Here is a 13,841-nt window from a genome sequence, read left to right as displayed (position 1 = left end):
TCATGAAAGGCCACTCGACCGAGTCAAACGCCTTCTCCATGTCTAGGAATATCGCCAGCATGAAGTTAACACAACGGACTGCTGGGTGTGCGGTTTGATACCACACACCATGGATAAAGGCATTCCCTACCTGGTCTTGCCTTTTAGCTATAATGGATCATGTCGGGCCTTTCAGACTGTATTTGTCTATGCCCTCGAGACCTATCTCCCGCGTCCTCCACGTTCCACCAAGTATAACTCCGCTAATAAAGCTTTGTTGAAGGGAATAACTGACATGATTAAAGACGTCAATAACACCCCATTTATTCCTAAAGATGAGCTACGAGTTTATTTGAGTTGGAATGCTACGGAGTATAGCATTAGTTTGGGTGAAAACAAGCGTAAGAGCTCCACTCCAGTTTGGGTCGTACCTCACCGGGGTCAAGTCTGTTTGCAAGGTAATGGGAGGAATCCAAGAGCTCGGCTAGGGAAGAGTGACTGTGTTGAAACTTACGTATATCCATCAAACTCTTCCCCTGCCTTCCTAACTGCTAAGGGTACCTACTTCATCTGTCGAGACAGGGCATATACATGGTTGCCTGCTGACTTTTCAGGTTCATGTTATATTGCTCGACTGTTGCCTCCGACATATACAGCTGCCCCAAATTATCACAAAACCAGAGTGGTAAGAGGTGTCTTTAGCAAGGAAGATACCGCTGGTCAGGAAGCCGGAGACTTCTTCAAAGGTTTCCTTCCGTTCTGGGGGCCTATGGTCAATAGTAGAAACCTACGTCACCTAACACGGGTAGTTGAATCTACTATTACGGAAACTGCTGGTGCCCTTAGTAACTTAACAGCTGAGCTCCAGGCGGATCGTCTCATGACATTACAGAACCGTATGGTTCTTGATGTAATACTTGCAGATCGAGGTGGGGTATGCAGAATGATCCAATCGAGCTGCTGTGTTTATATCCCCAATAATGCTCCGACAGTATACGAAGCGATCTCTAAGCTACACAAGATTTCCGACTCTATTCATGTAGACAAGGGAAATTGGTCGTTAATGGAATGGCTTTGGACTCTATTATCAGCGTGGGGATGGAAGGTTCTGATGGTCATTGGTATTGTCTTAGTGTTCCTATTCTCGTGCTGTCTTGTTATCCAGTGTGGTCCTGCCTTGTGTAGCCTCTGTGCTGCAACCTGTTTAAGGAAACCGCCTGTGTTGGGAGACAAGGTACGAGAAAGAATAATGCTACAGCAACATATCACTGACCTGATGAACATCGAGATAGACCCTGACATAGAGTGAGTAATTGCCTATGTAAGGGCAAAAGGAGGGACTGAGGTTCCGTGACGATTCGAACCCGTGTTTTCGACATCGCCGTAAACCTATAATTTCGGTACCAGTGAACCGTAAATGATCCATATAGTATATCCTGGTGTTTTCGCTATGCTATGAGCAAGAGCACTCTTGTTACGAGCACATTTCCGGTACACCGATGGCATCCATTTTAGAATACGGCATCCATCTTGTATTCTTGCCCTCACATAGTCAATGAACAAACAGTGAACTCTGATCAATTCATTTCACTAAAGGACACGTAGGCTTTAGCCGGTGATTCACCTTGTTAATGACACGTACACCTTAGTTTAGAAACGCTGTGGCCGCATGACTCGGCAGAAGCAGCCCCCTCTCCCTGAGGCTAGTCCTGCTATACTGGTTCTCGTACTCGTTGGCCTGATCATGATTAGGCGGCCGAAGTCGGTAGCCTTGCCCATTTACGACCCACAAACATCTCTTATCCTGTCTTTCTATCTTCTACACCTGGCTCTGCTCCTTTATTTTTGGGCCTTTATTAGGGGGAGGTAACGAAATTTACGATGAGGCGGTCCGGCTCTTGAATGAAAAGATGACATGGGATTATGATTGAACAGTGGGAACCCCTCATTCGTAATGTTTGACATCAGAAATTCGTTGACTGTTCCTGTTTGACGCCAAATATTTGTTGTTTAGGATACAAAAGTTTAAGAAATGTACGAGTATGTGAAGAATGTTGCCTATAGCCAAAAAACGTGTATTTAAGGAACAACTCACTTAGCGCAAATCGAACAGGCTCCTAGAATCTGCCCGTGTGTAGTTTCTGTGACTTCTGTATCCCTGCAGTAATAAACCTTTGGTCTTTGACGCCACCATCGAGAAGCCCGTGTTTCTGTTTTATTTGTGCACCGAGACAGGTAGAACTCAGGGGTCTTCGGGTGTTACCCCTGACACCTCTGGACCTTAATTAGTCCAGAACTCCAACTAGTGGCTGCTGATGATGAGGAAACTTGCAAAACAGCTACAATCTCCCTACTACATCATTTATCGGATTTACATCACAAGGTGTCACCTTCCAAACTACAATATTGTTGCCAAGAAGTGACCTACCTAGGTCATCTCTTGTCAAAGGAGGGAAGAAGGTTGACCCCGGAGAGAATAAAAGCAATTACGCAGATGAATGTTCCTAGCACACAGAAAGAAGTGCGTGCGTTTTTAGGTATTACTTCATACTGCAGGCAATGGATCCCAAATTTTTCTCTCTTGGCAAAACCATTGGTGGCCCTGACTGGAAAAGGTGTTCCGAGTCCGGTGCCATGGTCTGACGAATGTCAGCAGAGTTTCTCTGAGTTACGAAATGCACTGTGTTCAGCTCCTGTGTTGGGTACACCTGACTACAGTAAGCCATTTACACTCTATGTTCACGAGAGAGAAAGTTAATACTTTACTGAGGCACTGAAGTCGTCACCAAGGAGAAACCCGTCTACGTCTCGCCGTACTAAGGTCTGCACCTCGGGTCCAAGACAGGGCGACAGTCAAGGCAGCGGACCTCTGCAGCCGTCTGAACGGGAACCCTCGTGGAAGAGAACGTCGGGCCACTTTTGCGATATACCGGGATCGATGAAGTGGGGCGCCTCCCTCTGGAATCTTCACACGAAGCTTCTCGAAATCTTCAGGCTTTTGGACCGGTACCGAATGACGTCGCCCCACGTGGGGCACCAATTGGAGTTCTGGACTAATTAAGGTCCAGAGGTGTCAGGGATAACACCCGAAGACCCCTGAGTTCTACCTGTCTCGGTGCACAAATAAAACAGAAATACGGGCTTCTCGAGGTTTATGACCCGAAATGCATTGGGTGATGATAAATGCAAGTTAACTGTTAAAATGGCGACATAAGGATTACATTATGTTCGCAAAGAAACGAATATGAAATAATCAGATGTACCAATGAATGAAGAATTGGTTAAAAAAACACAAATAAAGAAAAATTTGTGAAGAAGCATAACTGTTTCATGTATAACTGAGCGCGTAAACTTGAGGATCGTTGATTCTATCCCCACCACTATCCTGTTGAAATAAGGCACGGCCAGACTACGTGTGACGTTCACGCGCCACCACTATCTTGTGGAACTTTATGATAAACTTTGAACATTGAGTGCATAGGGATTACACTGGTTCCCCTCTTCCAAGGAACCCACATTACGTGCTCATCAGGTGGGTTTCCTGGAGCAGGACCACATTCGGATGGATGAGTTTAGAAATTTCGTGACCAGGCCCCTTTTAACTCTGTCTCAAAGCCTGTTAACATTCCACGTCAGGTTGGAGAGAGGTTCAGTTTCAGGTCCCATTAAATTGGTCTTGGGCGTCCCGACGCAATGCGTGCAGTTGCAGTATGGTTTGTGGTTTCGCTCGGTGTTTCCCTCTTGGGGTGTGTTGTGCATGGATTCCGCAACTGAATCTAAGTTCAAACTTGAACAATAACTTCATGCTTATTCTAAACCCATCCCAGCCCCCCCACCTCCCACCTCCTCCATTTCACACCCTTCCCCAGAGTTCACCTCTCAGTGTCTGTGAGCAAGGGAAGGAGAGGTCTGTACCCCTTCAACAATTTACGCTATAGGTTTGAACTCCTACAGTTCTAGAACTTCTAAAAGGTAAAGGAAAGAGGAAAAGGAAGAAGAAACACTGTGATGAGAGAAGTAAGGAAAAGAGGCAGAAAGAAAAGGAAGAAAATGTCTCAGACCTCTAGTGGTCTGTCACCTTCCCCTGTGTTCGGAGTCTCTGCTGCTGCACGATGTCACAGGATTGGTGTGGGGGTTGGGGGTGGTTGCTGTTCATGGCTCTCACGGTTTAATTTTATGGCACAATCCTGGTACCAATTTTTGTTAATTAGATTCAAGTAGCTCTGCTCATAGCAGAGGTCTCTCTCCCTCAGTGGCTTGCTCCATTGCTACTATTTCTTTTACGTGGGGGTGTTGTATGGGCTCCTCTTCGCCACCAGTGGAGCTTTCCCTGGTATCAGTTTCTGTCAATGGATCTCTTCTGCTGGCGGTGTGGGTGGTTACTTGGGTTTTTTCTCTTTGTGTTTCCTTTTCTGATAAGGTTCTTTTCCTTAACCTTCCCGACTCTCTTGAGATATATGGCAATGCCCCTTATATACATGTTCTCCGATGCTCCTGGGATCTTATAGTTTTCTGTTGTCCAGTTGATCTAAGTCCTGCTCCATTTTGCTTCTCAATAAGCTGTCGCGATTCTCCAGAATCCATAGGTTGGGACGTTCTTCTATCCAGTTCCATGCTTCTTCTGGGGTCTGAAAGAAGTGGGTTTTGCCCATAAAGATTACCTTTATCTTTGCGTGAAATAAGAACATATATTGAATTTTGTGTGTTCTGAGATTTGCCTTATTGGAGTCAAAGGCCCACCTTTGTTTTCGGGACTCGCTGCTGTAAACCGGGAAAAACAAGATCTGCGCATTCTCGTGCCTGAAATCCCCTAGTCTCCTGGCTTCCTTGAGTATCAAGCATCTATCAAGAAAGTTCCGAAATCTTGCTATGAAGGGGCTCGGTTGGGCATCTGGGGACGGTTTTGGCATTACTGCTCTGTGGGCTCGTTCAATCACGAAATAGGAGGAAAATGTGTCTGCTGGAAATATATTTTGTATCCAGGTGTATAAAAATTCTGGTGTGTTCGCGCCTTCCACCCCTTCTCAGAAACCCACGAAGCATAAGTTATTTCTTCGCGCTTTGTTTTCCGCATCTTCAATGTGCCACTGGATCTCTTTATTTGTTGTTTGCAATTCCGCCATTCCTTCGTGGAGATCTTGTATTGTATCTTCCAATCCGCTATCCTTCTTTCTGAGTCTGTGACTCTGTCCGAGAGATTACAGAGATCAATTCTCAGTAGTGTCACATCTGTACCCACCCCTCCCATTTTCTCTTCTAGTACCACTCTAGAGGCTTGAATGGCTTGGAGTAAGGTTTCTTTGTCTGTACGACTCTGTGGTGGGTCCTCTGGGGGTGGGGTAATCACTTTGGTGTAACAATCCATCTTCCCTCGGCTGGGGGGCTTCGGATCCTTGTCTTTATCCTTACCCATTATGGAGGAAGATGTGGTTTAGGTCTTGCACGGATCGGACTGGAGTTATATTGTCACTTTTGATTATGTTTCAGTCGTATGTGGCGACTTCAATAGAGAGCTATGTGTCCCGAGGGACCAGGGATATGTGCCTCTGGTGCCTTTCCTTGTTTGTCTCTGGTGAAGGTATGATTTCTTTAATCCTATTTATTTGCCGGGTTGTTGGCACTGTTCCTGGAGGGGGAAAGGGTGTTGTTATACGTTTTATAATTTAAGCAAGCTGTCTCTCCCTTCGCATTCTGCCTTCCGTGCCTTCTCTATATGCTCTGCCCCCGGGGGGCATCGGGCTGCGCCCCGTATTGTCTGCGACAAGCCGGAGGGGGGTAGCGCTGTATGCCTCTACATCACTGCTAGGGCCAATTTGGGCTTCACCCGCATTTCCTTGGGGCCACTCTCTCTAAGTGGGGTCACATCTGATGTATCGCGGCTTCCCAGGAGGGTGTGGGGATATCCCACTCTGCGACCGCAGCCTCCTCAATTAGGCCCTATCTCTATCCGGCCATAATGCGGTCAGGACCGTCACCCCTCTAGAGTCTATAATTCACGCCCTCAGTCGGCCCCTGCCGTGAGTTTACCACCAGAGCTGGAGCTTCTTTGGGCCTCTTGGACGTCTGCTCTGCTCTGGTGCAGGCACAGCCCTCCTGCTGTCTTTCGTTTCCAGGGCCGGGCCGCAGCTCCTTTTGTTAAGGCTGCTAATTGGGTTGCTGTCTTTCTGGTTTGCTTCTGGGGCCTTGAGGGATTGCCACAGTGGGGTACCGGCCCCGGCCGTCCTTTGCTCAGCTCCCTCCCGTCTAGGCCGACGGCAGGCCACAAACAGCGTCGCCCAGCGCCGTCCACAGTCGGCGACACCACTCGCGGTCCGCCTCAATGATTCCGCAGGAACGGGTTAATGTTCCAGACAGACTCGCCCTCTCAGGTCCTGGGTGAGGGTGCGCCCCCCCTTGTCTCCCGTTGCAGTCCGTGCCTGTGTCAGGTTCAGCTTTCCAGCACGGTCTTGGGCATCTTCAGTGTGGCACTGCCTCCGTTGGGCTCCGGGCAATATTTCAGGTCTTCCCAGTCTCACCTTCATTTCTGGATATAGGTCTTCCGTCAGGGTCCCCACCGCAGGTATGGGGGTCTCCACCACGGTTTCAAGTCACAGGTTTTTGGTCCTTGTGCCAGGACTGCCGGATTAATATCGGATTAGAGCTTTCGACCAGAGCTCAGTGAAAGCACGTCTTACTCAGCCATGTTGATGGCCACACCACCCTCTTCATATACTCTTGAATTTCGTTTACATATGTATTTATTGATACTCAGATTTCACCTTGCCTCCCACAACTTACTTTCAAATTGACTTACATAAAATATTAAAAAGCTACTAATATTATAGGTATCATTATTAAAGGTTTGATCTAATGTTGAGATATATGAATCAAAAGCAGATATTTAACAGGTTAAGTGCAGAAGTACTTTTCAGATGTATATTTCCACTGTAGATAAGAGTTACATTTTGTGTATGTTTTGATAACTTGGCATGTTACATATATAACTTAAAATAAAGCATTGTAACCTTAAAAAGAAGCATGCTGAAAGTTGTGGTAAAGGACTAGCAAACATTCTGTTCCAGAGGCCTTTCCCTCATGGTCACTCTTTGAAGCCCTCAGGCCTTGGGAGCATATAGCAGGAACCTGAACAAGTCTGCTCAAAGAGTTGTAGTAAGGGACTAAGAAGCATTGTGTTCCAAGGGCCTTCCTTTCATGACCACTGTTATGAGTTCTCAGGCTTTGGGAGCTTGCAGAGGGACGCCGTACAATTACATGCAAATAATTTAGGGGATTAAGTGCTCTCATGCAGCTTACAGTGGCATGTGGGAGGCTATGGAAGTCCACTTTGTATAATGTACATAAGGATATTACGTCACTACCTAACAAGAGCATGTAGAAAAGACAACTAAATTTAGTTTATAAACAAAAGAGCTACTTGGTTGCCTTGGAGCAGTGACTTATCTTTGACTGTTTACTTAAAACGCAGTTTACATGGGCCTGTCAAAGTGCAGTAGAGCAGTACTGTATAGATTCAAATGTGGCACCCTCTGGCCCGTGCTACAAACGTGCATGGGGTAGTAGCAGAACTGTAGTCATCACAACACCCTTTACCTACAACCTCTCCAACCATGAAGACGAAGCAGACCGCGCAGGCGAAGAAGAGCTTGTTGCGTGCCTGTAGCTTGCTGTGGTGGCCCTCAGTGGTGGGCGAGGAAAGGCCATGGCAGTGCTGGGCCACGTGCCTCTCGAGCTCGATGGACGTGGCGACGCCGCCGTTCTCGAAGGGAATGCTGGGAAACACGTCCTTGGATCCGGTGAGCAGACTGAGCAAAAAAGAAAACAAGGTATCAGCATGACGGTTCAAAGAGACATCTAAAAACACTGGTAAGAACAACCACTAACAAAGACAGGATCTCGGTTTAATTTGCTTTGTTTATATTCCGTTATTTTATATAGTACTACTGTGCTCCAGAGAGTGACAGAGCTCTTTACAACAAAGGGTCATAGGGTAAGAATTCCCACAGGAACATCTGCGATTGGAAGAGAAATGACGCCACAACTACATTAATAAGACAAGTGACAGCTATATACATGTGTACTGGGCATCAGACCAACCCTAGACCATTTAAAAGGCACATACATCTGTAGGTGGAAGTGACCAAACATATATAGTAAGGTAAGCATGTCAGAGATTTGTAATAAGCAGCAGTTGTGGGAAGAAGGGTGGCATCAAGGTGTAGTTAGTGCACAATTTTGTGATGGGGAGACTCCCATCTCATCGGACACACCAAATTTCACAGTTAAGAGACAAGGGGCCAGATGTAGGACAGCAAATACCGGACGGTAACAGCCGATTTCGGCCGTTTCCGACCGATATTAGGCTTTTCAGATGTAGGGGGCCTACCGAATCGTTAATTTTACTGATTCAGTAATTTTTAGTGATTCGGTAAATATATCGATTCGGTAAATATACCGATTCGGTAAAATACCAAATCGGTATATTTACCGAATTGGTAAATCCATATGTAGCTGACACTACTAAGAGTGCCACAGGCCCTTAAGAGTCTGTATTTTACCACACAATCCTATTGTGTGGTAAAATACCGAATTCAGGTGTGCATGCACATCTGTGCATGCACACCTGTGCAATGTGACACACAGACATGCCCTTAGGGCATGTATGTGTGCCACATGTCACACAAGCCTGTACTTGGGGTGCTAGAGGGTGTCAAAGTGACACCCCCTGCACCCTTGCAGGATTCGGTATTTACCGATTCGGTAAATACCGAATCGGTATTTCCCATTGATTCCTATGGGCTTCAAGGCCCATAGGAATCAATGGGCAATACCCATAAAAATTCGGAATTACCTAAATCTGCCCCCTTCCCATTTACAGACTCTTAAATACAGATTCGGTAAAATTCGGTATTTAAGAGTCTGTAAATGGGAATTACCTACATCTAGCCCGTAGGGGGCCTTATAGTTACAGAATCGATATATTTACCGATTCGGTAAATTTACCGATTCTGTAAAATACAGAATTGGTAAATTTACTGAATCGGTAAATACAGATGTAGGTGGCACTTTAAACAGTGCCACAGGCCCTTACCGATTCGTTATTTACCACCAAATACTATTTGGTGGTAAATAACGAATACCTGTGTACATGCACATCTGTGCATGTACACCTGTGCCATGTGGCACACAGACATGCCCTATGAGCATGTATGTGTGTCACATGGCACACAAGCCTGAATCAGGGGTGCAACAGGGTGTCAAAGTGACACCCTGTCCCCCTTGCAAAATCGGTAATTTTACCGAATCGATATTTACCGATTCGGTTATTGACATTGATTCCTATGGGGCTCAAGGCCCATAGGAGTCAATGACAATTACCGAATCGGTAAATACCGATTTGGTAATTACCGAATCATACAGATTCGATAAAAATTACAGATTTTTTACCTACATCTGATTTACCGAATCTAGAACACCGAATCGGTAAAATTCGGTATTCTAGAGTCGGAAAATCAGATTTACCTACATAGGGCCCTAGATTCCATTTAAATGCTGGTGCATAGTGCATAAAGCTTCTTATAGTGCTGCCTCATAATATCTTTGGGAGAAGCTCGCATCCACTCAAAGATATAGTCTTCCAACATCCGGGGATACAGGCTTGTTGCCGCCTTTTCCTTTTGAGTGAACTATGATGGAAGGCTGGAACTTCTCAGCTCTTGCCCCTAAACTATGGCACACACTTCCACAAAAGTTCCATTAAATTCTCATTCAACTGCAGGGCAAAGAGATGCTCAGCACTTAAACTATCTAGGTGCCCATCTTGTTTACCACCTTATTTTGACCGGACCTCTCTGCTCTCCTCTGGATCTGAGCCCTAACTTCTCCACCACACACACACACTACCTCATCCTCCTACCACAACTCCTAACCCCGGGCTGGGGCTAATGTTTCTTTCCCCTACAGTACCTATGCAGCACTATGACACCATGCATATCCTACAACTACTCTTTATTAAAGTTAAATATTAAAAAAAGCAAATACTTCTGGATTTTATTTCTCCTCTGGATCTCGTACACAGCTGGTCTAATTAAAGGTGATTCATAAATCTCCTGGGATGGCAGATATGCCCATTGCCCTGAAGAAGTGTATCTCTGTGTTAGCCACATGTAAGAAGGGACCCCCTCAAGAAGATAAATTGTGGCCCAGGAACAGAGGGGAGCAAACAACAATTCTAATGTAAAAGCGTTCCTGCAGTGGCCTTCTAATTCAATTACACAATTAAGTTAATGAATATCCAAACCAGGTGACAAAAGAAAGATACTATACTGAAATTATTCAAAAAATATAAAAATTTATTTTTTCTCTTTTTATCTTTTAGTTCATATAAATTTTGTTATTAATCAGAAATCACAAGACAAACATATTTCAATTCATATCAAAAAATTCCAAACAGGTATAATTGAGTCATAAATATCTGCAACAAAAAATATATATAAAACATACAATATACAAAATAATTTAGTAATAGCCCTTGGTAACAACCATATCTCTCAACACACTCACGTGCTAACAATCATACCACACTCAAACTACAGATTAGGATGGTGAAAAGGAACTGAATTAATATTTAGCAAGATGACAATGCTAAGAACATGGGCCAAGATGTAATTTAAGGCTCCCGCAGCAGGTCTACGCGCGTTTCGGCAGCTTTAAGCCGCCTTCATCAGGACCTTTTTCATCATGACTGTGCAGATACCAAGGGATCAGTTGCATCAAGCAGCAAAAGTGTCACCAAAAACGTCTTCAGTGCATATCAGGGGGCAAAGCGTCCTATGCCGCCAATAAATAACTTTTTTTTAACGTTTAAGGGACTTATTAAATATTTGTGAAGAGCACAATTTCGCCGCTTATTCACAGAAGATTGTGGTCAAGGGGAGGCTTAGGGCTTCACCGGTCAGCTGTCATGTTTTACACCATAATTTCAATGTACGAGGGGAGTCCTTTATATATGTTAAAATTGCTCCACAGTCAGTCCCCTCGTAGAAACCACAATTGGGGCCGTATCTCCGTACCGCATAAAGCCTCCTCCGCCAGGCCTGGCGGAGCAATTTTAACATATATAAAGGACTCCCCTCGTACATTGAAATTATGGTGTAAAACATGACAGCTGACCGTTGAAGCCCTAAGCCTCCCCTTGACCACAATCTTCTGTGAATAAGCGGCGAAATTGTGCTCTTCACAAATATTTAATAAGTCCCTTAAACGTTAAAAAAAAGTTATTTATTGGCGGCATAGGACGCTTTGCCCCCTGATATGCACTGAAGACGTTTTTGGTGACACTTTTGCTGCTTGATGCAACTGATCCCTTGGTATCTGCACAGTCATGATGAAAAAGGTCCTGATGAAGGCGGCTTAAAGCTGCCGAAACGCGCGTAGACCTGCTGCGGGAGCCTTAAATTACATCTTGGCCCATGTTCTTAGCATTGTCATCTTGCTAAATATTAATTCAGTTCCTTTTCACCATCCTAATCTGTAGTTTGAGTGTGGTATGATTGTTAGCACGTGAGTGTGTTGAGAGATATGGTTGTTACCAAGGGCTATTACTAAATTATTTTGTATATTGTATGTTTTATATATATTTTTTGTTGCAGATATTTATGACTCAATTATACCTGTTTGGAATTTTTTGATATGAATTGAAATATGTTTGTCTTGTGATTTCTGATTAATAACAAAATTTATATGAACTAAAAGATAAAAAGAGAAAAAATAAATATTTATATTTTTTGAATAATTTCAGTATAGTATCTTTCTTTTGTCACCTGGTTTGGATATTCATTAACTTAATTGTGTAATTGAATTAGAAGGCCACTGCAGGAACGCTTTTACATTAGAATCTCTGTGTTAGCCAAACAGCGGTAATGAGTGAGTGCTGCCTGTCGCAACAGCCAATCAAATGCATATTTGAGTTGTGTCTTCCTGTGTTCTTTCGTATGACAGTGAGGGCAGGTCTTATGAAGAGTGCCGTTGATCATGTTCACCCATTCATTTGGTCTTTCTGTGCTGAGTTGGTTGCGGGTGCAAAGTTCAGTCTAAAGTGCACCGTTGTGTATAGAGATGCAAGTGTGTCTAGAAATGCAAGCTGCTGTGAGGGCGGTGTTGCCTAACTATACAACATATATGTACTGTGCAGGATGTGCGAGCACAATTCTGTCAAAAAGTGCACTGTTGCATGTTGTGTATGTGGAGTGTGGGTGGAGATGAGAGCTGTGGTGAGCACGGTGATGCTCCACTATACAACATATATGTGCTGTGCCCTTTTAGGTTGGCTCATCTGGCAGTTGAAGAATGACCAAGTGCCGACAAACCAGTCCAACACAACCATGCAAACGGTGTAGACAACTGTGAGTCATATCTTTCTGGGTATTCACAAACATCTGCAACTTCTTTTAAACAATTGTTACAGTTTCTACACGTACTACTAAATGAGGTAAGCGTGAGAATGCAGTAAGTTGTTTGGAAGCATGCAAGGCACCTCTTGTAGTTAGGAAGTGTGCAGGACACCGTTAGTAGTTGGGAAGTGTGCAGTAGTTGGGAAATGAGCAGGACACCTCTAGTAGTTGGGAAGTATGCAGTAGTTAGGATCAGGTTGGAAAACACAATAAAGTCCCTAAAAGCTAGTACATCGATATTGGTGAGTTCTGGGCAAGACAAGGGGTCTGTTATCTACTAACAGTGTTACATTACAATGCTATATATTTAGAAGGATCAACCAAACAACAAGTAATAATGACTGCAAACAATTACCAATGACTTAAAAAATATAAAATATAACAATGTATTACATCACTTGGTTATAAAAACATTTCATACAATAAAAACATATCATATGCAACAATTCAAAAACCATTTTTACAGTTCAACGTTCAAGAAATCAGAAGTCGACGCTGCGTTTCGGTGATTGTCTACGATATTCACCTTTTTCAGGACAGTTTTCTACAAAAGACAATTTCCGATGTTATTATTCATACATGTTGTTGGCGACCACCTTCTTCTTTATCTAAATTCCCTTTCCTTTGTTAAAAACATATATTTAAAAGCATTTATAAATGCCCTGTGCCATACTACACGGCACTTATTTATTTATTTTGGAATTTTATAAAGCGCTTAGTTACACTCTCCGGCGTGTCCCTGCGCTGAGAGTGAACCTGTGGGAGAGTGGGAAATTAAGGCAGTGCTAGGCGAAAAAGGTGGGTTTTGAGGGCTCTGCGGAATTTAGCCTCAGAGGGTTCCAGGCGTAGTTCAGTAGGGAGCAAGTTCCAATTCTTGGCTGCGATGAGTCTGAACGATCTTCCCCCCATACGAGCTTTGCGGATTTTGGGGACAGCAGCCAGACCAGTGCCAGAGGATCTAAGCATCCGCTCTGGTCTATAAAGGGTGATGAGACAGTTGAGGGGGGGGGGGCCTCCCTCCAAAGATGCGATGACATATGCATAGAGCTTTAAAATTAATCCTTTCACGGATCGGCAGCCAGTGAAGGGACTTTAGGGCAGCTTTAGAGGACGTTCTCCTGGGGAGCCTTAGCACCAGCCAGGCTGTGGCATTTTGCAATATTTGGAGACGGTTGAGACTTCTGGCCGTAATGCCCAGATATAGAAGATTGGCATAATCGAGTAACTTTGTTATCATAAAGTAACATAAAATATCGCGTGTTCTCCTATATCTTATATATAGAGAGGAGAACCGTCTCATATTTAGAGTTATTACAGGGGTTGAGCTTTAGAAGATTTAACTGTATGCTTCTAACAATCTCTTACAGACGCAGTTGTTGGGAAGTGAGCAGGACACCTCTAGTAGTTGGGAAG

General features: G+C 44.3%; 1 protein-coding gene across 1 annotated transcript in view; it reads right to left on the bottom strand.

Annotated features, from left to right (window-relative positions):
• SLC30A3 (solute carrier family 30 member 3) overlaps positions 1 to 13,841 on the bottom strand; it is a 259,788-nt gene that overhangs the window by 230,219 nt on the left and 15,728 nt on the right. The window contains exon 2 of the mRNA XM_086926061.1: positions 7,570 to 7,781. Within this exon, the coding sequence (XP_086782187.1) occupies positions 7,570 to 7,781 (212 nt within the window). The remainder of the gene's footprint in view (positions 1 to 7,569; positions 7,782 to 13,841) is intronic.

The sequence above is a fragment of the Lissotriton vulgaris genome, chromosome 6 (genome assembly GCF_964263255.1).
Source record: "Lissotriton vulgaris chromosome 6, aLisVul1.2, whole genome shotgun sequence".
NCBI lineage: Eukaryota > Metazoa > Chordata > Amphibia > Caudata > Salamandridae > Lissotriton > Lissotriton vulgaris.
This window is presented reverse-complemented; position numbering and strand designations above follow the sequence as displayed.